The sequence below is a fragment of the Rosa rugosa genome, chromosome 3 (genome assembly GCF_958449725.1).
Source record: "Rosa rugosa chromosome 3, drRosRugo1.1, whole genome shotgun sequence".
Lineage (NCBI taxonomy): Eukaryota > Viridiplantae > Streptophyta > Magnoliopsida > Rosales > Rosaceae > Rosa > Rosa rugosa.
Window position 1 is genome coordinate 4,551,930 of NC_084822.1, and position 24,824 is coordinate 4,576,753.

The window sequence follows — 24,824 nt, forward strand, 5'->3', positions numbered from 1 at the left end:
CAGTAAAACTAGGTGTGCAACTTTGGTAAAGGCTTGACAAGTTTCGCGTGGTGGGAGCTAGAAAGGCATAAGTTTAAGAAGAAGATATCCCGTCAGTAATGGTATATTGGTTGAGGTCTATGGAACAAGAGATTTAAACAAGAGGTGAGTTGGGAATGATGGAAAACTAAGGATAGATTCGGGAGAGATGAAGAAGAGATTTACACCAGCATGATAAGTTTGAATATACAAAGGTTGATGGGATTCAGGATTTGGATATTGTTTTGGGATTAGAGAGGGAGAATTGCTTAGGTTGTTTAGCTATTTAGCGGATACAAATTTTTGAGTTTCATCCATTCTAGTATTGGTTAAAAGTTGCGCTTTACATGTGAGAAAATAAGAATATGCGACTTTGGCAAAAACACAGTCCACAGTGGGAAATCATGGTTTGAGACATAGCTTTTTTTTTATATTATCATTTAAGGAGAAAGTTTTGGGGTTGGTTTCCACTGGTTTGGGAAAGGTTAAGACATCTTTCGGTGTACTTAATCTGGCTTGAGGAGGCACCGTTCACCTCGCTTGCATGGGTGTGCGAATGGAAATCGTTAGCTTCATTAAACATACCCATTGTAACCACTCTAGACATGTCCACCATTAACCTCACTAAACATGAACATTGTTAGCCTCACAGTCCTCGCCTTGCCCGTAGTTAGCCTCACTTGACATGTCCACCATTAGGCTCACTGCCTTGCCCGCGTCAACCTCACTTCACATAATTCCATGGCTAAATTCTCTCATTATTTCTATGAGATATTGGTGTGGTGCCCGAAAAACATATTCTAGACCCAATATTTTTTTTTTTTTTTTTTTTTCCCAGTAACCTTTAATGTCAATTAAAAAAAGAGTGGTTGCAAAGCTGCTTCTCTTATTCACAAGCTTATTGAAATTGCTTTATAACAAGATACAAAAGGCATGTGCACCAAGCTGACCTATACAAGAAGAGAAAATTTTGTCAATGATTTATTGGACGTGATGATTTGTTGAAATGGAAAGTTCACGTGTACACATACAGAAGAGATTTATAGGCCTTAGATAGCAAGAACATTCTGTACATGCTTGTGACTTGAGCAATCACCAGAGTCTAACCTATCAGTAATCTTACACTAGTTAAAACTACATATGACAGTTCATCATTCTACGTGACCTACAGCTCTGGGTACTTGCGGTGGTTAAGTAGCAGGTCTCTTCTTGTACATGATCTGCGGAAGGCTTAGTAGAAAATCTGTGAAGATGTGTTCATACTCGGGCATTTTCCCGTACCCTGAAAAGCAAATGAATAATGCATTAGGGGAATATAATGAGGAAACTCCAAATGCCGCACAATACATTAGTTATAAATCTGGTAGAAAATGTTTTAATTTCATGTCTATTGATGCTTCAGAATTTAACCTATAAGAGCCTCCTAAACTGTTACCCTGGAAGAGCTTGAAAGAATATTTAAATGCTTCAAAAATGGAACATACCAGTACTTCATGATAGAAATATGAGATGTATACCCTAAGATATTTGAGAGAGGAAACGCATCAATCTATGCGATGTATGGACTGATTCCAAATATACTCTTCCTTTCTGATAAAACTATTCATGTACTAGTGATGCTAACTACATCTAGACCAAACACTCTCCCTTTCTGCTAAAACTATTCATGTACTAGTGACGCTAACTACATATAGACCAAACAACCAAAACCAATAATATACAGTTTCAATGATCCACCACTACCTGACATCGGCTCAGGATTTCAAAAAGGGAAATAAAGAGAAAGATCACCTATAGTTAATTTCAATTTCGAAAGATGTATGTAAATCAACAGCGATCACATAGAGAACAAACAAATTATACTTGCCAGGAAAGTAGTTGATGTCGATGACATAAAAGACATCCTTTGTCCCGTACTCTCGGATCATATCTACATTGAATAGCCGGAGTCCCTACAAAAAGTAGCATAGTATGGTCAGAAAGAACACTAAACCAGGTTGATGGGAAGGGAAGGGAGAGAGAGGTTACCAATCGTTGACGGAGCTCCCTTGCAAGCCTCTCTAGCAAAGGTCGTTGAGGTAGTTCTGCCACAACAATTACGTTTAGTTTAAGCTTCTCCAGTTTGTTAAGAAATCAAGGAACAAGCTTTCATATGATCTTACCAGCAATACTAGGGTCCAGGTCTGCATCATCTGCTGAAGCTGCCGCACATGAAACCCTTGGGAAACGGAAAACACCAGCAAGTTTTTCTAGTTCACGTTTACTGATATTAGGGAGAGAGAAACGCCTTACAACCTTTATGGCTTCCCCGACAATATATATTTTAAAGAGGACACCACCTACAATGAAGGCAACAGTATTCTTTATTAGAACTATAATGCAGTTGGAATAAAAATAATAACATTCATGTATCAATTACAACAGAATACCATGATTTACAAACTCCTGCAGGACCAGGGGAGGTTCAAGTTCTGAGAGGGAGCATTGGTCATAAGCAAGAAACAGTTCATGTGACTTGGCGCTACCATCCACCAATAGTGGCTTAACAACTGTGATACAAAGTAACAAGTTAGGACTCATCAAATTGCAATAGCTGAACTCAAATCCCCATAATAAATTGCTCAAAGAAACCTGCCTCTGGCCCATCACTATGGATTATACACCTTTGTACCAGGACATGCACTAGCCATGTATCCCAAGAAGATCTCTAAGCCAACCAGTCGGGTTCGTAGATGGTAGCAGTAAACAAAAGTTCATTTCATTCAAAGGGGAAAACAGTATCTTGACTCTAAAAGCTAAATGATTGTACCTGAAAGCATAATCCATAAACACAGCAAAAGAAAGGAAAAAAGAAATGTACCTAGTGGCAATTTTAGCCCAGCTTTAGCTACTTCATTAGGAATAGATGATGGATCTTTTGTGATAGTCAATTGTTTTGGAACACAAACCGTTCCTGCAGAAACCAATATGATAATTGGTCAAAAACTATACCCATTACTTCTCCTATATAAGATCTGCAGTTTTGCACAAAGAATGAAGAGAAAATGAACTAAAAGGGTAGTTCCTACAGTTTAAACATGGTCATTTAGAGAAATATGTACCATGGGAGTCAGACAAGTTTAGATCTGCCACATCTTGAAGCATGGACTGGCGATTGTGAAGATGTTGTACCGCATTTGGCGGATCGAGGACAGTTACTTCCGGATGTTTTTGCCTGTATTCCTTCAAAAGAAAAGATTCAAACAGTTAGGATCATTATGAAGCACTATAAAGTTGATTGCACTTTAGCAAATCATGAAACCATGAAACCATGTCAAAATAATTTAAACACCAATGACAGACCAATAAGCTCTCAAGGAGTATTACTCTGGTAATATATGGGGAAAATCCCAAGATGCAATGGAACTCTTCATACATCAAGGATAGACCAAAAGAAAACTAAGTTACTGGTACGTTAGAGTTAGTGTAGACTGTAGAGGATCTGCAACTGTATGAGTAATGGATCTAGGTATCTGATGCTCAGCACTCTTAACATCTTTTTACGTAGTCAATAGTGCAGCATCAGTGTGTGCGTAGGACACAAAAGTTGATCAAAATGTGGAGATAATTTCCATTCCTTAAAGTTTAGGAATTAGAATTATACTAAAAAAATTAGAAATCTGCAACCAAGGATGGTTCAATCAAAGTTGAGACACGATGCACTCGTCTCCACATAAAGGTAAAGATAGATCCTTATTCTTTATTCTACTTCCAGGCCTGCATGCCTCTTCCTACAGAAAAAGCCTATATGACACAGAGTACTGTCTCCTCATTACAACCTCATGAAACCGAGACCAAAAAAAAAACAGACCATCTAAGTACTGACCAAGACAAATTAGAATCCTAACAAACTGTGGAAAGAAAATACCAAAAATATTTGCAACCAAGCTCACCAACACCTAAATAAGTAATCTCTAGATGGATTACAGACATAAAATCCTCACTTGCTTAAATTCCTGGGGAACTGATTTCAACTATCTGATCAAGATTCATAACAAGGAGAGAAAGAACTCTGTAAATTATGGCAGACGAAAATAGTTTTATGGGTTAGGAACTTAGGATATATGGCTTTTAACTGACTACCACCATTCATATCCAGCACTATATAAAGCACCCTTTCATACCATCAGTTGTACAGAAAGAATATGTAGCACCAAAAGTTAATTTTCAATGCAAGACAAGAGGAAAAGGAGGATAAGGAAGAAATTTAGATGAACAAACCTCTATAACCTCGCACCACTCTCTTCCTGGCAACTGGAAGGAAAAAAGTTTGTCAGACATACACAATGCAGAACAAAAACATAAATTGGAGCCTTTGTCTTTTATTTTTCAGTTAATAAATAAAAAACCGAAAGTTAAAAAATAAAATAAAAATGGCCTGATCACCAGTCCAAATCATACAACCCCAAGAAGCTTTTAAAATAGAAACAGAAGCTTTAAGGACACAAAGAACTCTCAAAAGTGAAAATGATGGGGTCTAAAGGAATATATGAGGGTACTCACCTTATGCAAAACAACATCAAACGGACCTTGATCTGAAAGTGTCCGATTTGGATCAATTGCAATGAAGGATATACCCTTATTCCTGCACCCCAGATAGAAAATTGATACTCAGTGTTAAACTTGAGTAACAGAGGTTATGAGCATCAATCACCCTTCATACGAAACTTGAGTACGTATATCTTGGTTTCTTTACTGATGTCAAAATAATTGACCAAAACCAGCAAAGCCAATAAATGATTAAAAGGACAGGAGCCAGTGAGAAATTCCATTTAATTATGATGCAAAACTTGCAAGCAAAAGCGTGAGCTTTTTAAAATGAATTATCAAGTCATTGGAAGGAAACAGAATTGGCGCAGTCTGCATAAAGTTATATATATCAAGTCAACCTTATGGGTGCTGACTCGTTAAGAGTTTCATTACAACACAGAAGGCAAATGATTATACTACAACTTTGTTAGCTAATTAACAATCTGCAAAATATCTGTTTAACATGTGCAGGGAGCAAGAAATGTAAACGCGCCTAAAAGTTTGTGGCATTAGTTAAGCTCCAAGTATCCAAAAATCACCAATGCAATTACATAATACTTGAAGGACAAGAATGTAAAAAAATTATCAGTAAGACAGAAGTGGCGAATTTTTTTGCGTTTTTAAAAGGCCATCAACAACATAAGCAAGCACCAAGAATTGACTTTAGGTTCCTCACTATGGACTATTCCAAATGGTATATATGGTGGAATATTCCCATTTCAACTTGTCCCGAGTGAAACAAACCAACTGCCAAGGTTCCAGATACCACTAGATGAAGCCTGTATTCTAAGCCAAGAGACTCACTTGCTGCTCATCAATATCGCCAAATCTAAACGACATGGACAAAAACATCTATATCCCCCCCTCCCCAAAACTCACCTTTTCCCCCAACTTTCACTGTTCTCTAATAAACCAGAGATGCATTATCACAGACTGAAACTAGAAAACAAGACTAAACCTTTGGACACCCAAAAAAGGAAACCACAAAACAAAAACTCACATAGATACAAAATATATGTTTGTTCTTCTAGTTAACAAGAAAAAGATAGTTGGGTATTTTACCGAGCCAATCCAACAAGTTTAGGCTGCATGAAGCTCTTCTTCTTCTTTGAAGTTAAGGCGTACCCAACTACGAGCTTGGTTGGAACAACCGAACCCGATTCTTCAACTTGTTCAATTTCCTTGGTGAGCTTGTCCTCACCTTCATCTCCGTTCACCTTCATTTCTCAATTCGCAAAAACCCTAACTCCTAAATCGATTCCCCCGCGCTCCAAATTCCCAGTCTTTTTTCGACAAAGATCGAAACTTTAGCAAACCCAAGAGATTCAAATCACCAATCAGAGATGGAATTGCAGATTAACGAAGAGGGTTTTCATTTCCTTCTGGGATGGATTATGAAATTGCAACCCAATTGGGTCTGTGTCTCTGTCAAGAAGGAAGCTTTGGGTTTCTGTATGTTTTGTACTGGACTCGTCTGTATGTGCTTCTACTATATATAGATACGTTAGGGGAAGAATCAGATGGACCCAGGTGTAAGGGAGTGGAGGATGGACGGCTGAGATGGGACACGCAGCGCGTGTGAGAGTGGGAATGGATGTGTAAATGGAGGATATGGAGGAGGGGATTGGATTTTGGAGGGAATATTCAGTTTGTAGAGGAGGAGAGGGAGGACTGTGTCTATGTTTAAATATTAAAAACTATTCTATATAATGATGATCAGATAAGATAAGAGTGAAGTATTCTCTTAATTTTTGTCGTTTAAGTAGAAAATGTTACATTTCCGATTTCCCAACCCAAATGATCATTGTCTCATGAAGTTAATTGAAAAAAATTATTTATCTATGAATTAAAATTAGGTTTCCCCAATTGGGACTTGTCGCCATTTTTGAGTTATTAGCTCTCGCAAGTTGATTAAGCTCGGTGAACTAACGTGTCTAACAAATAACGGTTTTGATTTTAAATTTCATATCTCGCATATTTTTTTTTTTTTTTTGTTACAAGCGGGGCCTAAAAGACCCAAACAAAACAACAAAAGAAACTAAGAACTGGAACAAAACCCAGTCCTCCTAGCTCTAGTTACAGCAGATAGATCATCTAAGAAAACCCATATCTCGCATTTTAGTAAAAAGTTAATTTTTATTGCTTTGAGAAAGAAATTGAATATTATGATCATGCAAGTGTAAACTAAAAGACAATCTATATTTGATTAATGCACGATGTGACAATAATTTAACGGTTATACTGAATCTAGATATGATTCTCTGTATTTTGTTTCTCAATTTTGCCGCTTTTGTATTTTTGAATTATTTTAGTTCACAATCGAAATAAATTTTTAGATACTTATTATTGGCGAGGGACTAAATGAATGAAGATGTCGACACAATGTAAAACTCATTGACTATATATGCTTTTCTTTTTTTTAGAATAAAACCTTTATGGTACGTAAATAAGTTGTAGAACATCCATAACTTCAACTATCACTTTTCGACAAGCTCGCTTACTTAAGGAACAGTTTTAAGAGAATGTGAGGGACAAATGCATCTCAACAACTTGTATTAAATTAAAAAACTGAAATTATAACAACTTAAAGCTTTACATTTATTTTCAGTCATCAGATTCACTTGTCTCTCACAATCCCTTAAAAAATGTCCCTTAAGTGAGCATGCCTCTACTTTTAGATATATAAGAGCTTCAGTTTGTTGCATAAAATTTCATCATCCTCAATGTTATGATGCACATTAGACGAGCTCATTTAAACTAATTTAGATAAGAGTAATTTTCTTCTCAAGCTTAGCTAATAATCTTTTATGTCGAATACCAATATTCTCCTCATCTTCTTGAGTTTGTTAATGATATGAACTGTTTTAACTTTTAACTCAATTGTTTCACGGTTTTTGTAAACTACTCTTTTCATCAGAAAAACTACCTTCCCCAATTCCAAATAAAAATTTTGTAATGCTTATGCTTAATTTGTTTTTAAAGGTATAGAAACTTTTGGCTGCTTAGCATAAATATACTAGCATCTTAGCAAGTTGCAAGTGGATAATGATCATATTTAAATCCCAACTTTATGATCTTGTCCTAGTTATAAATACGATAAACATGTTAGATTTTATAATGGCCAGCACCAATGAAGATTCTGAGCCATCTCACATTCAACCCAACACACATAACACAAGGAAATTTTCTTAGAATACCAACATATATATAAAAAACAGAAACAAAGTATTACAGGGTCCCATTAAATCTCTCTCTCTTTTTTTTTTTTTTTTTTTTTTTAAAATAAGGATCCCATTAAATCTCTTATTTTCTCACAGTTGGTTCCCATATTAATCTCTTCAATTAATATGAGCACTAATTGATGAGAAAAAGCCAGAATTGAGTAAACCTACATAATTGGCCTGCTGTTCCTTGGATGATACAAAAGACGTTGATTCCATATAATCGAGAATATACTCTTAGCAAAAAAGGCAGAGAATATGCTTCAAGTTTTTTTTTTTTTTTCCTTCCTAACTACAGTAATATTAGTTCATCTTATGCCCAGCTAACTTGTTTGACGAAATACCTCTTAGAAGAAGGGGTCATGACTTATGTCTTATGACTTATGAGGCTATGAAGCATTAGATGTATTGCATGTGATTTTTTTTTTTTTAATCATATCAACAATTAGTCTTTTGTGAGTCGAACTCACAACCTCTCACTTACAAAATGGAGACTTATGCCACTAGACCAAATGGTACTGGGCATTGCATGTGATTTCTTTTGTTTGTTTTTTCTACCATAAGAAAAATATTATCAGTTCAATGAGTTTTTAATGTTAACTATAATGTGAGTTATTCTTTAGTCGCTACTACACGTACATCTATTTTCTATTTTCTATTTTCATTAATTTTTAGTTCCACCATTGCACCCTCGCATGTCACATATTGCAGCACACAAGTTCTTGTGCCAAACATGTTTCAATTTCATGTTCATTTTATTCGCTTTTGTTCCCAAATAAAAATTAATATTGGTTCGATGATTTTTTTAGTGTTTTGCCGTAATATGAACTTGTTTATCATGCATCTATTCTAAAGTCTAAACACTGGACTCCACCACTGCGCCCTCGCGTGTAAGATACTGTAGCCCACAAAGTTCATGTGCTAGACATGTTTCAACTTCATGTCTACTGGGACACATTATTATGTGGCAAAGGCCAAAGGGTTGCCGTAAAGGGTTCACCAATAAGCCAACAACGACAGTGACCCAACATGAGAGAATGAGACGTGACATGAGTGCAACACTATTCCACTTAAATAAGGCACCGACACAACTGAGTAATAGTTGCAATAACAACGTTGCTGATTGATTTCACATGATAATTGTGATAGCAGGGATATGTTGGTCTTTGACGGTAAAAATATACAAAGAAGAATAGGCATAAATCCCACACCAAGTGGCATGTGCTGTTTTTTTTTTGCTAGTAACCCTTTTTACTTGGATGAGTTCATACGAATCTAATAAAAAAAAAACAATGAATTAAGAATATAATAGAAATTTTTTGAGTCTCCATGTTGAGAGAAAAATGGAGGAGGGTGTAATTTGATTAAAATCATAGGGTAAAGCTATGGTATGTTAACATTTCTCATACATCAACTATTTTTACCACTTTAAGGACTCATGTTACCACTTTGAGGACTAATATTACTATTTTGAGGACTCATATGGTAAACTAAGAAAATTTACCACTTTAAGGACTCATGTTACCACTTTGAATACTAATATTACTATTTTGAGGACTCTTGTGGTAACTAAGAAAATTTACCACTTTAAGGACTCATGTTACAACTTTGAAGACTAATATTACTATTTTGAGGACTCAAATTACCACTTTTAAGGCAATTGTATGCATGTCATACGTTAACATTTTGTAGAATTTTCCTAAAATCATATTAAGTCACAAGTTCAGTGTGAATGATCAGAGACCAATAAGCATCGAATGATAGAAGTATCTTTTGCACATCACTTATAGTTCTACGTCTTCGAGCTATACACCCTCGTTTAATTCTGGTCATTGAATAAATGAAACTTTGATGAACAATTAATTGATTTCCTTTCTTTCAGTTATTCCCTTCATGTGTCCTAGTCTATTAATAACAAAACGGATTCTTCCAATGTATAAAATAAAAATTCCAATGGCTTTTGCTATATAATCCTTCCACCGTTTCTATGGTTACTTCTTAAACGGCGAGGTCCTCTCAATACACCGGAGCCCTTTCTTCATTTAATCAGTGTTTTTGTTAACTTGTACAGTTCTTTTTTGACATTAGAGCATCTTTAACAGACTCTTTATTTTTGCTCCTTAGCTATTTTGGAGAGCATGTTTAGCTTTTTATATATTTTAGCTACTGCACCAGACTCCTGCTCTCTATTATAACTTTTAGCTATCTCGCTCCTAAATATAAAGAGCGAGATGAGGCTCTCTATAATTTAAAACATTCCTATTGAGTTATTTTATATAACATATAAATATATTTAAACTATTTAATCTTCATTTAAAAATAATATAAATTCAAAACTAGTAGAATAGAGAGCACTGTATGTGGAGCTGTCCTTGGTCTAAGAAGGTTTGGAAATTCTCATTCTTAAATGGAGTTTATAAACAATGGAGAGAACCTAGTTTCATTGACTTGCTTGCGCATGTGGTTAAAACTTCCTCCAACGAGGAGGTTGAATTGTTCAGTGTTATCTGTTGGTTACTTTGGAAGAGCAGGAACAGATTTAAGCACGAAGGAGTTGTGGAGGAGAGTAAGCATATTGTATGGAGTGCGAATGAGTGGTTAAACACCTTCCAAGATGCACAAAGGAGTAATGAGACCGTGACTAATGATGCAACACAAAAGAGAGTGCAAGTCAAGTGGAGGCCACCTACTGCACCAAATCTGAAGTTAAATACTGATGCAGCAATAGATTATAAAAAGAAGAAGGCTGGTCTAGGCATGGTTGTACGAGATGGTGAGGGGAAATTGAAGTGTGCAGGGCACAAGGTACTGCCAGGAAACCCATCTATTGTTGCTATTGAAGCTCTTGCTGTCTATCATGGACTACTTTTGTGTAGAGAAGCTGGTTTTCAGAAATTAGTAGTGGAGAGTGATTCCACCATAGTAATTGATGCGTTGAATAAGACAGAGCTTGATCTTAGTGTGGAGGGTGGAGTCTTGGATGATATTAAGTGCTTGGCTTCAACTTTCAAATCAGTCCTGTGGAAGAAAGTCAATAGAGAAGGCAATATTGCTGCACACAAGATGGCAAAGCATGCCTTGATAGCTGACAAAGATAGACTCTGGCAGGAAGCAGGGCCACCTTGGCTTACTGATATCATTTTAGATGAATGTAGAAATTGATGATATGGGGGGTGGTGCTCTTTTTTACTTGCTCTGATCATGCAGGGTTTTTAGCGAGGCCACCTTAACCCCGAAGGTTGTATTCCATTTGTTATCAATGAAAGTTTTTAACTGATCAAAAAAAAAAGAATAGAGAGCACTGATGCAGATGTATTTCTAAAATGGCTAGCCAAAATGACTTTTTAGCTACTTTAGCTAAAATTTAACTCAAAAATAACTAGCATTGTTAAAGATGCTGTTAGTGTCCTAAATGTCCGTCAAATCAAGAAGGATGCTAACAGGTAGCAAAAATCTGCCTAACCCACAGAAACTGATAACATAACATCGAAAGCTTTTTCGAATCCGACAAAGAAATCAATTCAGATCTCCAAATCCAGAAAAAGCACCAAAAGGCAAACTGGCCTATGATATCACTGATTGTGGTTGGTTTTGGGACCACGTGACCTTGTGACCAAACAGCCTGCTGGTGAAAACTCACGTGCGCCTTCTGTAAAACAGCCAAAACCCTAGCTCGCCGGGAAGGTTAGTTGACCGTTAAGTTCGGAGCTAGTTCTCTCGTAGTACCTAGACTACTATTACACTTTGACTGCCGCCCTTTTTCGTTAGCCTTCACTGTTCGAAATAGTTAATGTTCCAAATCTAAAACCCTGCAACTACTTCTTCAACCTCTTTATTTCTCTTTCTTTCTTATTGGTCCCCATATGTAGGTAGTCTTCTTCTTCTTTTAGAATATTCGTCACGCCTTCAAGCCAACTGTTTCTTCTTCTTCTCGTAAACTCCATTATTTAATTCCAAAACCAAACCTTTGGCGGAGTTTCCAACCCAAAAAACCACAGGATTCAACGTCAAACTCCCCTCGTTTTCATCCCCCATTTTGGTATTTCATACTCTTATTCACCAAGAACTTCATCTCGGTATTCTTTTCGTTTAGTTTAAATCCATGGCTGTCTCATCTAGCCATTCGATTCGTACGTGTTTTCAGATCAAAGCCAAGAGCCCGGGTTTGAATTTGGAGAAGAGGGTTTTTGGATTACCAGTTTTGCAACATGGGGTTGCTTGTGTTGGGAAGAAACTCAAGGCTAAAGTTGGGACTAAAGTTGAGGCAGTACAAGTGGGTTTGGAGGGGTCAGAGACTATGACTGATCTCAAGGGTTTAGGGAGGGCTTTGGAGCTTGATGTGGTGTCAGAGAGGGAGCTGAGGGAGAAGGGTTTCTTGGGGTTGAGGAAGACCAAGCTTGTGTGCACGATCGGTCCGGCGTGTGATTCTTTGGAGGATTTGGAGAAATTGGTGTTGGGTGGGATGAATGTGGCAAGGCTCAATATGTGTCACAACACTAGGGAGTGGCACCGGGATGTGATTCGGAAGATTAAGAAGTTGAATGAGGAAAAGGGGTATTCTGTTTCGATTATGATTGATACTGAAGGGAGTCAGATTCATGTTGTTGATCATGGAGAGCCGACCTCTCTCAAAGTTCAGGTAACATTTCTAAACCCCACTAGCTAGTTATTAGGATAGGATATGATTTCAAAGTTAAAAAAATTTGTTTATTCTTCTGCATAAGTTTTTGTAATGGTTTTGAACTGAGATAATCCGATATGAAAGTCACATTCTTGATAAGAGGTGGCCAAAATTCACATTCTTGAGAAGAGGTTATGTTTATAAGTGGCTAAAAGACACAACCTTGATTCAGAAAAAGGTTCAAGGGTGTTTTTATGTTGGATTAAAGGGTAGAACTAGTAGTTATTGGTATTAGAAGGGATATGATTGATTAATATTTTCTTGGATTATCAGGAGGATTCAATCTGGCTATTCACCCCTGAAAAATTTGAGGGTTCTGTTCCATTCACAGTTCAAGCAAACTACGAAGGTTTTTCTGAAGGTAGTGACACAATTTCAAATTGCATTAGTGGCAGTTCTTATAGTGGATGAGGCATTTTGTATTGATGCTTTCAAGTGATTAAATATTGGCAGGTATTAAAGTGGGTGATGAACTTGTTATTGATGGTGGAATGGCACGCTTTGAAGTCATTGAAAGGCTTGGAAGTGAGCTACGTTGTAAGTGCATAGACTCCGGTTTGTTCCTGCCTTGTGCAAAGTTCAGCTTTTGGAGAGATGGGAAACTTGTGGAGAGGAACTATGAGCTTCCTACTCTGTCAACAAAGGTCAATCTCTATATGAATCTTTTTTAAATCCAACTATGTGGCCTCTTAGTGAATGAGTCCTTGGTCTAAATTACAAACATTGTCTGTTGCAGATTTTGTGCTCATGTTCATTTTTTCTGGTATACAGGATTGGTCTGACATCGAATTTGGAATTTCTGAAGGTATTGATTTCATCGCCATGTCCTTCGTAAATGATGCTGAATCTGTCAGGCATTTGAAAGATTACCTCACTATCAAATCACTCAAGTAAGCAAGCAGACAGCTGCAGTTTACATTGGCTTTTATATAAAGAGATAGTTTGTAGTGATGCTATATTCTTCTGCATAATGTGATTTGAGCCACTTTCTCTACCACAATCAAATACTTACCCTTTTTGTAGGAGCCACATAAGTATAAAATTGATTTTTTCAACTCTCTTTTGAGACTCCAAGCATGATATCAAGGTGTTTGTTTGCAGATCCGTTAGAGTTTTGGCAAAAATTGAGAGCTTGGAAGCTCTTCAGAAGCTGGAAGAAATCATTGAAGCTTCTGATGGAGTCATGATTGCTCGGGTTGATCTTGGAGTTGAAATCCCACTCGAGCAGATTCCAACAGTCCAAGAGGAAATAACTCAAGTGTGTAGGCAGCTAAACAAGCCAGTAATTGTAGCTTCTCAACTACTTGAATCCATGATTGAATACCCAACCCCAACACGCGCTGAGGTACTACTCTTAATTGTACTAATGATACTGATAACAGAGGAAGATCAAGCAAATAAATTTCCTCTATAATAACTACTTTCTCTAAAGGTTGCAGATGTCTCTGAAGCTGTTCGACAGTATGCAGATGCGTTGATGCTAGCTGGGGAATCAGCCATTGGATTATATGGGCAGAAGGCTCTATCTGTCCTTCAAATGACCAGCAGTAGAATGGAGGCATGGAGTCGTGTAGAAAACCGCCAAGATCTTCTGCATCTACGGCAACTAGGAGTCTCATTGCCTGATCGCATTGCTGAGCAGATATGCAATTCTGCTGTCGGAATGGGTACTTTTCTTCCATTCCTCTTTTATAATTGACTCCATTCTACCACAGCATAAGTAATTTTGGTGTAGTAACTTTATGTTTGATTACCTTCTTAAAATCTTACACATAAAAACCATATTAAAATCTGCTAGGTTTCTTAGGAGAATTTCTGAAACATATATTTGATAGAAAAAAGTGCTCGAGTATCGTTTTGCAGAAATTTTTGAAAGTGTTATTTGGGTTATAGAACTTTTATGCTTCTTGAACAAGCATTTTCAAGTACATTTAACATGAAACTGATTTTCAATAAAAGATACTTATGTGCTTTGAACAAAAGTGTTACTGTCAGACCAGAAAAAAAAGAAAGAACAAAATTGTTTTTAATATAGGCGTTACATAGCAAAAGTGGTTCTTACAGAAGCCCTCCAAAGATGGCTCTAATTTCCAGACAGAACTCGTTTGACCATATTGCTATTGCTAACCACTTCTTTGCCCTGAAGTCTGTGAGTCCTACTATAATAACTGTAATTCATATGTAAAATGTGGTGCTAGCATTACTCCTAACCTCTGTATAACATTATGCACATCAATTGCGACTAATCAACTTTTTCTCTATGTGCAGCTAACAATCTCGCTGTGGATGCAATCTTCGTATACACCAAGCATGGACACATGGCATCACTCCTGTCACGCAACAGACCAAACCCTCCCATATTTGCTTTCACAAATGATGAGAGTACCAGAATGGCTCTGAATTTGCAGTGGGGAGTCACTCCACTTCTTGTTGATCTAACAGATGACATGGAGTCTAACATCTCAAGCACCATCAAACTCATAAAATCAAAGGGTTTGGTGAAAGATGGAGACACAGTTTTGGTGGTCTCAGATGTCACACCAACTCGCTCTACCCTGATGGCATTCCAATCAATCCAGGTGAAGACCATTGCGTAGGAGGAACTTCTTAATTATTTCTTTTCTCAAGGTAATGTATAACAAATATAATGTCTACTAGTACCAGCAAAGGTAATTTTGCTGGTTATATTTACAGATGCGGTCATCTAACATGATGACCGCTTAGTCAAGTTTATTTTTGATACTCCATTGAATTTGAGTTCAAATTGTGGAAAGGAAAATTTCACCTTCAGTTTCACTCCCCTCTCCTCTGTTCCTAACTTCATACCCTGTAGTCCCATGCTCCCCATTCTCATGTAAAAGCAAAAATGTGGGAATTGGGGTTGGAGGTTTTAAGCCTAGGTCCTTCGATCTGTAAAGAATCGGATATCATTTTAGATTGATTTCAAACTAATATCCCTAAAGTGGAGACAAATCCACCATGGCCATGGGGCTTCATTCAATTAAAACTCAGTGGTTCAGATAATAGAAATGCTCTTTGTCTTTTGCCTCTGAGCTTGTCAACATGAACCAACCTGGCCAGATTAGGAATAGAAATGCTTCTGCCATTGACTGTCACACCTCCCTGCACTCCCCACCTTGTGGATAAGTGTCCCGGTAATTATGATCAGATTTTCACAAAGATTCATAGGCGATCTGGTAAGGAGTTTGAGAAGTTCTTAAAGAGTGAAGGGAATTCCTTTTGTGGTTGATTTTGGATCTTTCGTGGCAAATTTTCAATGTTCTTGCAACCTGGGGCTAGCCTTAAACAAATCCTACGTTGCGTTTGGAACCTTTCAATCCTGATTTAGTTAAGGCAAATCTAATCTTCTGTTTTTTTTTTTTTTCCTATATAAGTTGTCACGTAATTATCAAGTTTATAATTTGTTTACTCGATTGTGTTTTAGATCAAAGTAAAGATCACTACTCTCACTAGCCCTCCCAAGGGAGATTTTGAGCCCAGATTCTTCTGTACAGACTCTTATGCCATATATGACACAACTGGATCCCAAAACTTTAAGCAGTACTCAATCATGTATATCAAGCCAACACCTAAGGCCATGACCATAACGGCATAACCATGATGCTGCATGACATGAATCTCAGTTACTTTAAAGTCATATATGGATGCCATGGTCCTTTTACCTCTCAGGTCATCAGCATGAACCAATCTTGCCAGATTAGACATAAAACCGCTCCGATCCTGCTTGACTCCCACATCACTGTGCAGTCCCTTCTTAGTGATAAGTGTGCTGATGATCAGCTCCTGACAGACTGATAGGCAGTTGGGTAAGTGTGAGAAGAAAAGGCTGGTATCCATGGCTAGCCTTCGAGTAATGCAGACAACCTCTGTTGTGAGTCCATAGAAGCACACATCTAGTTACCATTGTTGAACTAATGTTTGAACGGTGTATCTGGTAAAAGACAATCCTCATTTAGGTTCCTATTTTTCTTTTTTCTTTTTTACAGAAGTGGCTTGCGTGACGAGTCATTGAAGATTAGTTTTGTTACTCCATTACATTTTAGTCCAGATGCAGAGAGAAAAGTTCAACCATTTCTTTCATTCCCCCTCCATCTCAGTTACTTTGAAATAATCTATGTATTCCATTTCCTTCTACCTCTCAGGTCGTCAACATGAACCAACCCGGCCAGTTTAGAAATGTAAACTCTCCAGACCTTGACCGCCAGCAGTTCTTCCTTACTGATAAGTGTACTCATCATGATGATCACCAGCACTTCACAAATCCTGATGAGCTTGACAAGAAAAAGCCCAACTTCTTCCAGACTGTTTTCGGGTTTATAACGTACCTTGCTCTGGACTTTTGGTTGTGGACTCTTTTGCGCTGAGCCCTTGGGTTCCATGACCAGCCGCTAGCCTTTGCTTCCACCGATCGTGGGAGGAGTTGAGCAGATTGACAACCTCAGTGGTTTGTCCACAAAAAGTACTACTAAGCCAATACTCTGAATTGTATATCTAGAAAAGACGATTCCACTTCTTACATTGTATGAGCATGAGTGCATGACAGGTTAATCAAGCTTACTTTTGTTACTCGATTGAATTCAAGTCCAAACTAAGATAGCAAATACCGCCTAGTCTCATTCCCCCTCCCATTTCCACCCATCCATTTCCCTCATAATGACCATAATTGGATCCCGAAAAATACGCATACTTGTAGCATAATTCTGCACATGGAGAGATAAAACGTGCTAAGAAATGCTCGGATACTTTGTGAGACAATTGTTGGAACCCAAATGTTCAAAAGCTAATACGAATAAGCCAACTTATAATGTCTCAAATTAACCACTGCAAGTGGCCTAGTGGTTCTTGCCTAGTTGGGTGTGCTCCCCAACCTAGGTTCGAACCCCGAAGCTGTCAAAGTGGGCAAGCACTGTGCTGCAATGCACAGTTGGAGCATTTCACATGCGCCGAAGGGATTTATCTTGGGCCTAGGAAGCCTTTGGGTTCCCCTTGACAAAGTCAAAAAAAAAATAATGTCTCAAATTAACACCTAGAAGGCGATCGATGACAATGGTGATTACACAAGATGAAACCCACTTATTCAATTCCTCTAAATTAAACTCGTTACTAATATGTTGCATTTTGCTTCACCTCTCAGGTCGTGATCGCTGAGAACAAACTTCCTGTAAATGCTGCTGATGAGTTGCATTATTTTCTATCAGTTATTTTCTTTCTTCTGGGGGCTCTTTTAGATGTTATTGTAGCTCGTGGCTAAGCCTTAGTTGCTTCTAGGATATAGTGGAGGAGTTGAGATATCGATCTGCGATCAGTTTTTTGTTAAGATGATCTAAGTTCGACGTCATTGCTATTCCCACTCTTAGTATGTCTTTGTGCGCCTTGCAATTTATGTTTTTCTGTTTTCTCTTTTGTAACTTGTAAGGAACCTCATTATTTTGCAAGGATGGATAGAAGGTTTGATAACAAATTTGGGGGTACTGCTGTGAAGGAAGATGAGTTTTCGGGGAGGAGAGTCCGAATATCAGAGGGAATCGAATGCGAGTTCGAGTTCTTTGAGTAAGAGAGGAGGGAGAGAGGTGGATTCGGGTTTCAGACAAGGCGGCAAGGGGTTGAGGAAAGGTTGCGGTGGATGATAGTGAGTGGAGAAGAGGAAGAGGAGAAGGAGAACAAAAGACAAAAAAGAAAAGAAAAAAAGAACACGTGTTGGACCGATAGTTAGACATGCCACTCTTGGTTAGGAAGGGCTGCCCATAGCTGAGCAGCGAAATATTGTCCTAATAAATGGGCACCCTAGATTTTGTGACTTGCAACATTCTCAAAATGGAGATTTTTCCGTACCTCTACCGACCCATTCAACCTGCCGTATACGTTATTGTGAACTGTTAAAGAATAGAAGGATATTATTGGTGCGGTAGTGCGTTACGTTTGTTCCTATCTAACAATATTGAACAAGCACCCATTTTTGGTTTCATATATAGTTTGCTGCATGTAGTTGATTTATAAAGATTTTGTTGTAGAGAAACTGAAATTGAGAGAAATTCGCTGTGTCCTCTCATTGATAATAGGGGCCTCTTTATATAGAGGATTACAATGCATAGAGTCTGAATCATACAAGGAAAGATAATCTCTAGATTCTTCTAATTAAACCCTATTACCACTAGGTCAAGTAACCTAGAGTTTGGGCCAAACACAAATTAGGGTTTTACTTGAACACTCCCCCTTGTGTTGCCCAAACGCGGTGCTTCTCTCGTTGCCTCATTAAAAACCTTGCCGAGTAACAAAAACCCAGTGGGACAAAAATAACCTCGGTCGAAGGGGAAAAAGAGCACAACACACCCTTCACGTTTCGAGACCATGCCATACATGTAGACATCTCCCCCTGATGTCTGCATCTCCCCCTGATGACAACGGTCATGGGAGTTCGGATAACTTCCGCAAACGATGCTACCAACATGTTTCTCGAAAGTGGAATTGAGGCAATGACTTAGTGAGGAAGCCTGCCACACTGTCCTCAGATTGAACCTAGTTCACTTTGATCTTGAGGAGAGTCTGTTGTTGCTGATTATCCTTGGTGTTGTCGCTTTGATGTAGTCTTGATTCATTTGTTCAAAATAAGTAGCATTATCCAAAACGCTCGTAGTCTCATCTGTGGTAGACTTCAAACCACAGTTGTTTGAACATGCATAATTATGGATCCAATCCATATACATTCACGAACCTCTTCGTGAAGAGCAATGATCTCTGCATTGTTCGAAGATATAGCGACTAGGGTCTGTTCTGTAGACCTTCAAGATATCACGGTCTTTACTTATGGTGAACACTTAACCATTTTGGGAATGACCTTCGTGTGGGTCAGAGAGATACCCAATATCAGCAAAATCTTCCAAAACACATGTTGTTTTGGGATGGGGATAATGGACGCAGGCCAGTGTTGGTGGCGTTCCTGGTGTGTGATGGGTCCAAGTCCATCATCTCTTTGTAGGGATAGAACAAGCCTATATCAATCATACATCTCAAGTATCGAAAGATATCTTTTATACCAATTCAATGACATCGCGTTAGCGTAGAGCTATATCTAGCTAACAAGTTCATGGCAAATGAGATGTCCGGTCTTGTGCATTGAGCTAAGTACAATAATGCGCCTATTGTACTCAAGTAAGGCACTCCTGCCTCTAGCACATCTTCATTCTCATCCTTTCAACGAAGAGGATCATTTTCAGGATCAAGACTACGGACTATCATGAGGGTGCTTGAAGGCTTGACATTGTCAAAATGCCTAAGCATCTATCAACACGATGCTCAAGTTTCAAACCGAGACATAATCGTGTTCTCCCAAAATCCTTCATCTCAAACTCGGATTTCTAGTGTTCAGCGGTTTCTCTTAACTCTTTAAGGGCTTCCAATGAAGATCATGTCCAACATGAACCGCGATAGAATCCGGAACTTGTTATGAAAACGCGTGGGCATATCCCTTCCCAATCAAGTAGTCACTTTAGTGAGCATTTCAATCTTATTGTAAACGCGCTCCGTGGTTTAGAGCCACTTGACTTGGGTAGATGAAGTTCACCATGAACCTTCATGTATATTCCATATCTAGATCCCCATATAGATATTTAGTGACCACATTTGTAAGCTGCATGTTCAGTTATTTGGAAATTACCAAACTGACAGGGTAGTGGAGTGCAATAACATCCATTACGAGAGAATATGTCTCATCGTAGTCGATTCCAGGGCGTTTTGTGAGAAGCCTTGCGCCATAAGGCGAGATTGCCATCTCTTTTTCTCATCACGCTTTCTAACGAAGACCCATTAGTCAATAGGTTTTATGTCAGGAGGTGTTGGCATTACTAGCTCAAAAACCTTCCTCTTCGTTTAGAGAATCCAACTTAACCTGGATCACATCTTTCCATTTAGGCCAAATTTATCTACGTTGGCATTCATTCATCAACGGAGCGTGGTTCGATGTCATCAGACTCAACAAACTCATGCGCAACGAAATGCGGAACTACATCATCAATCATGATGGAGTTTCTATCCCACGTCTCATGTACACTAGTGTAATTTTCATAGAGCTCTATATTCTCAGGAATAGGTTCTGACGTTGAGGCGTCCCCCAACGATAACCATAACCCGGAAGATACTCATGAGACGGATTTTGAGTGTCGATGATCAAAGGATTGGAGTGTGCAAAAGTATCATTCGAACCCACAGGCCTCCCACGCATCCTAGCTGGGGCCATGACCTGTAACGCCAAAGTGTCACTCTCTATGGCGTTGGCGCCATGCCTACCTCTGTGTAGGGTGGCGCTACGTCCTCTCGTAGGGACGTCTATCCTTGTAGGAATGTTTGCAGCATATTTGTGTGATCTCGTCACTTTAGTAGGGATCGAGATGAGACATAGTGGGGACAGACCACGACAATTCCTATCGTTCCTGCTGAACATCTGTGTTCTTATCTCCCCCTAACGACGAGAAGACTGTCTCATCAAAGTGACATCCGCAAATCTAGCGGTAAGGAGATCGCCATGCAAGGGCATTAAGTGGCGGACGATTGTTGGAGTCTCAAATCCAACTGAGTTGCTCGTTCATCTATAAGGACCCATTATAGAGCGCTGTGGCGGCGCAATTGGCACATAAATGGCACACTCAAATATGCGTAAGTATGATATTTGTACCCAGTCACTAGCTGTAACGCAGAGGTAGATTGAGTGGCAGTGGGTCGTAGACGAATTAGCATAGCTGCATGCGATATTGCATCACCCCAAGCGGATATAAGGAGGTTGGTGCGCATTACCAATGTCCGGACTACCATCGTAGTCGTTTCCGCGAGACCATTTGGGTGTGCTAATGGGAATATGATGTCCAACATTAGTCCCAAATGCAATAACCATCGAAAGTCTTCGATGTAAACTCACTAGCATAGTCAAATCCAATTGACTGAATAGGATGATTCGGGGAGTGAACCCGTTGTCATATGATGTGTGCTAGGAGTGTTTCATAAGCAGCATTACAAGTGGACAATGGCACAACACGTGACCAGCGTGTTTGCATGTCAACCAACATCATGAGATATTTAAACGTTCGCAAGTTGGTTGAATCAGTCTAGAGAATCCCTACGGATTCTATGTAAGAACATAATGAGTATTGTCATATCCTTTGCATAGGACGGTCTCAGTCCTAGTTTCTCTAAGGAACGGGCTTTGTAAAACGAGCGAGAGGCTTTAGAAGTAACCAATGAAGATTTTGGTTGGGCCTGAGCGTTTGAAACGCTATTTGAAGCAAAGTTGGTGATTGCAACATCACCTGGGGCGCCATCACCATGATGGACACCATCCATGGCGTCATGGATGAGGACTACACCAGCCCTAGGCTGGTGGTGGACGGAGGCGGTGCCCTAGGCAGCAGCGTCAGTCACACTTAATCCAGGAATCAACTTTTGATTCATGCTTCATTTCGCTCGATAGAAAAGATGTCCATGTGAAGTCTGTTGTAGACGGATCATCATATCATGACTAGGATGATCTATCCTGTCGTGACAAAGCCAATATGTGTCTAAATCCAAGAGATCTTCTCTCATAACTTTATTGGATTTAATAGCTCGAATAGTGACATAAAGTCCACTAGAGAGGCACATAAACTTCTCTAAGATGCGCATTTGTTCGCAATCATTAGAGGTATTGCAAAGGAACTCATTTCCGTTCTCTACATGCGTTTTCGCATGGAATCCGTTGGCAATTCATAGGTGCGATTTGCTCTAGGAGCGTAGAGAGTTTTTGCGACAGTAATCAAGGTGCCATTTGGCAGGGGGAACTTGGGCTATTCCATGTCCTTGAATTAATATTGATGACTCAGCCATCGTAGTCACAAAAGTAATATGCTCAGAATCAAAATTGAGTCATCATGAGAAGAACTCGAAATTTTATTCATAAGCCAACGGAGTTACATCATTGTCTCTTTGACCAAAGAAAATCTAATCCAAAATGCTAGCTAATGCAAACAATGGTAGTCGTCTAACTTCTTTCGGTAATTCCAAAATAAATGTGACCAGGTGAGTAGAGAGATGTCAGTGGAGCAAGGCTCGCTTAAGTACCACTAATCTCAGAACCTTCCTAGACATCACACTTACTTTGGGTGAGCCTACTTTGAAGAAAGACTAAACCATTGGCATTTACTACAAAAATATATGGCAATTGCCTATTACATCTCTTGGAAAAATAAAGACTTAAACAAAATTGGCGATCTATTAATCCTAGCCAGATTTGTAGTCTTCAACCCTTCACTCTAGATCATCTTCTAGATCTTCTTGTTCCACATAGTGAGCTTATCTTGCTTCACAATATGCTTTGTAGGCGGTGACGATTTCTTCACGAGCTCTACAAATGTGTGCCCAATGATCAGACACTCCACATCGAGAACATACATCTCTTTGCTCAAACTCCATTGATTGAGGCGCTTTGAAAGCGTCATTTAGATGGCTCTTAGTGTTGGTGGCGCCACCAACATGGCCAGAGGCGTTGCCTCCCTCTCTCTTTCCATGTTGACCTCTTCGGTTCCGTGTTCGCCTATATTGGCGGTTACCTTCCCAAGTAGATGGACCAGAACGTCCAGAAGTATCCCTAAGGTTAGGGTTTCGCTCTTAGCGCCTTCTCTTAGGGGCGCGACTATAATTGGATTCCGGAATATGCTCTATTCCCACGGATCTCGAATTATAGTTCTTCACAAGGATATTGTCATGCTTTTCAGCGACATTCATAGCTCCAATGAGCTCATGAAACCTTGTGATCCGTCCTGCAGTAACATTGATTCGATAGTTCTTAGCAACCATCAATGCAGAGACGAGGAAGGTAGAGAGAGTCTTCTCAATCAACATCGCATCTGTGATCTCTTTACCACAGAATTCCATTAAGGATTTAATGCGAAGTGCTTCTGAGTTATAGTCAAGAACTGACTTGAAATCACAGAAGTGGAGTCTATACCATCTCACTTCTAGGTCAGGAAGCCAAGAGTCACGGACGTTGCCAAATCTTTCTTTGAGTGAGACCCACAGCCTTCTGGGGTCTTCTTCATTCATACACTCGTACTGGAGCGAATCATCCATATGACGAGTCATTAGGATGATGGATTTCGCCTTATTTACCTCTAAGGCTGCTCTATTTGCTTCCAAAGCTTGAGCTTGCTCAACAGTAAGCACGTCCTGGCTAGGCTCGAGAATCATATCCAGGATTCCATCAGCCTTGAGATGTTGGCGGACATCACGAACCCACCTGTGATATCCAGAGCCAATTGTTCCCAATGGAGCAAAGTCCAATTTGTTCAGGTTACTCATCCTGAAAGAGAACAAGAAATTAGGGTTAGTTTCGGAGCGAAATAGGCTACCATGAAAACATATAAAATTTCTGAGCGTAATCGCTTCCAAGAGATTAGGAATTTCCGAGCGTAGTCGCTTCCAAGAAATTCGATTCCAAGAGATATTGGATTAGATCGAAACAATGACGTAAGTGGTCGATCATAAATTCTCTACAAACTCTAAGTTTGGAGATCTCAACAAGCTCTAAGCTTGGAGTGAGCACGAACCCCCACAGTTCGGCTTAATTTGGTCTCCCCTATGATGAAGAAAGGGGGGTAGAAGAAGGGAGGTTGCAAGTCCCCGAAAAAGAAGAGAAATTGAACTAAAAAAAACGGGAACGTTTAGTAAAAAATACCTTGAAATAGGTCGTCGAAAAATTTGGCCAGAAAAGTCGCCGGAAAATGGCAGGAAAAGTGCCTGGAAAATGGCCGGAAAGCCGCCGGTGGTCGTTGACTGGCGTTGACCTGTTGACTGTTGACCGGCGTTGACCAGGGGCTGACCGAGCTGACGTGGCAGTGGTCCAGTGCTGACGTGGCAGAGGGTCCTAGGGCTGACGTCAGCGGCTTCTGGGCTTGGGTCAGTGGGCTTCTGGGCCTTCTTTCTTCTTCTGGGCTGGGCCTTCTTTTCTTCTTCTGCCGGTTTTCTGCCGGATGATTTAGTCGGCCGGTTCAGTGAGTTTTAGACCGGTTTTCAGTGTTTTTCTTCCGGTTCTTGAAACTTCATATCAAGAGGCTTCTGCTATCAAAATTTGGTGGGAATTGGATGTCCGGAAGATGGTGAACCGGTGGCATATGTGATGCGGGTTGTATGGAGCTTCCGGTGGCCGGTTCGATAGATTTTCGGCCGGTTCTTGGGGTGGCGCCGCCGGTTCTAGACTCCTGGGATCGAGTTCTTCAAGGTGTGAGGTGGAGGCAGAAAAGGCTTCAACGTTTTGTATTCGAATTCAAGGTTTTTAGCTTCTTGAATCAGGGTTT

At 39.3% G+C, this 24,824-nt stretch overlaps 3 protein-coding genes across 5 annotated transcripts; 2 read left to right on the plus strand and 1 right to left on the minus strand.

Annotated features, from left to right (window-relative positions):
- Nucleotides 1–971: 971 nt before the first annotated feature.
- Nucleotides 972–6,070, minus strand: LOC133738070 (inositol-tetrakisphosphate 1-kinase 4-like). Of its 3 annotated transcripts, XM_062165508.1 has the most exons (10): nucleotides 5,650–6,070; nucleotides 4,561–4,642; nucleotides 4,279–4,311; nucleotides 3,120–3,240; nucleotides 2,879–2,971; nucleotides 2,448–2,567; nucleotides 2,181–2,357; nucleotides 2,047–2,102; nucleotides 1,886–1,970; nucleotides 972–1,300 (listed from the first exon to the last, which is right to left on the minus strand). In XM_062165508.1, the coding sequence occupies exons 1-10, from the start codon at nucleotides 5,808–5,810 to the stop codon at nucleotides 1,209–1,211; spliced, it is 1,020 nt and encodes a 339-aa protein (XP_062021492.1). In that variant the 5' UTR covers nucleotides 5,811–6,070; the 3' UTR covers nucleotides 972–1,208. The 3 variants fall into 3 exon arrangements, with proteins under 3 accessions (XP_062021492.1, XP_062021493.1, XP_062021494.1); XM_062165509.1 differs by lacking the exon at nucleotides 4,561–4,642 and having other exon boundaries at nucleotides 5,650–5,774; XM_062165510.1 differs by lacking the exons at nucleotides 4,279–4,311; nucleotides 4,561–4,642 and having other exon boundaries at nucleotides 5,650–5,782.
- Nucleotides 6,071–10,166: 4,096 nt separating this feature from the next.
- LOC133737053 (uncharacterized) lies at nucleotides 10,167–10,970 on the plus strand. Its single transcript, XM_062164684.1, has one exon. The coding sequence runs from the start codon at nucleotides 10,167–10,169 to the stop codon at nucleotides 10,968–10,970; it is 804 nt and encodes a 267-aa protein (XP_062020668.1).
- A 669-nt stretch (nucleotides 10,971–11,639) lies between these two features.
- Nucleotides 11,640–15,285, plus strand: LOC133738069 (pyruvate kinase isozyme A, chloroplastic-like). Its single transcript, XM_062165507.1, has 7 exons — nucleotides 11,640–12,447; nucleotides 12,763–12,850; nucleotides 12,943–13,133; nucleotides 13,261–13,379; nucleotides 13,591–13,834; nucleotides 13,922–14,156; nucleotides 14,758–15,285. Exons 1-7 carry the CDS (start codon nucleotides 11,911–11,913, stop codon nucleotides 15,084–15,086), a joined length of 1,743 nt encoding a protein of 580 aa, XP_062021491.1. The 5' UTR covers nucleotides 11,640–11,910; the 3' UTR covers nucleotides 15,087–15,285.
- The last annotated feature ends 9,539 nt before the right edge of the window (nucleotides 15,286–24,824 follow it).

Excerpts from the sequence above, each read along its gene's own strand:
- LOC133738069 (XM_062165507.1), top strand. The coding sequence starts at position 11,911 with ATGGCTGTCTCATCTAGCCATTCGATTCGTACGTGTTTTCAGATCAAA. Across the intron at positions 12,448-12,762 it reads CGACCTCTCTCAAAGTTCAG|GAGGATTCAATCTGGCTATT; the intron begins GTAACATTTCTA and ends TTGGATTATCAG. Across the intron at positions 13,134-13,260 it reads TTCCTACTCTGTCAACAAAG|GATTGGTCTGACATCGAATT; the intron begins GTCAATCTCTAT and ends TCTGGTATACAG.
- LOC133738070 (XM_062165508.1), bottom strand. The coding sequence starts at position 5,810 with ATGAAGGTGAACGGAGATGAAGGTGAGGACAAGCTCACCAAGGAAATT. Across the intron at positions 2,103-2,180 it reads CCTGGACCCTAGTATTGCTG|AACTACCTCAACGACCTTTG; the intron begins GTAAGATCATAT and ends TTGTTGTGGCAG. Across the intron at positions 1,301-1,885 it reads CGACATCAACTACTTTCCTG|GGTACGGGAAAATGCCCGAG; the intron begins GCAAGTATAATT and ends TTTGCTTTTCAG.
- LOC133737053 (XM_062164684.1), top strand. The coding sequence starts at position 10,167 with ATGTGGAGCTGTCCTTGGTCTAAGAAGGTTTGGAAATTCTCATTCTTA.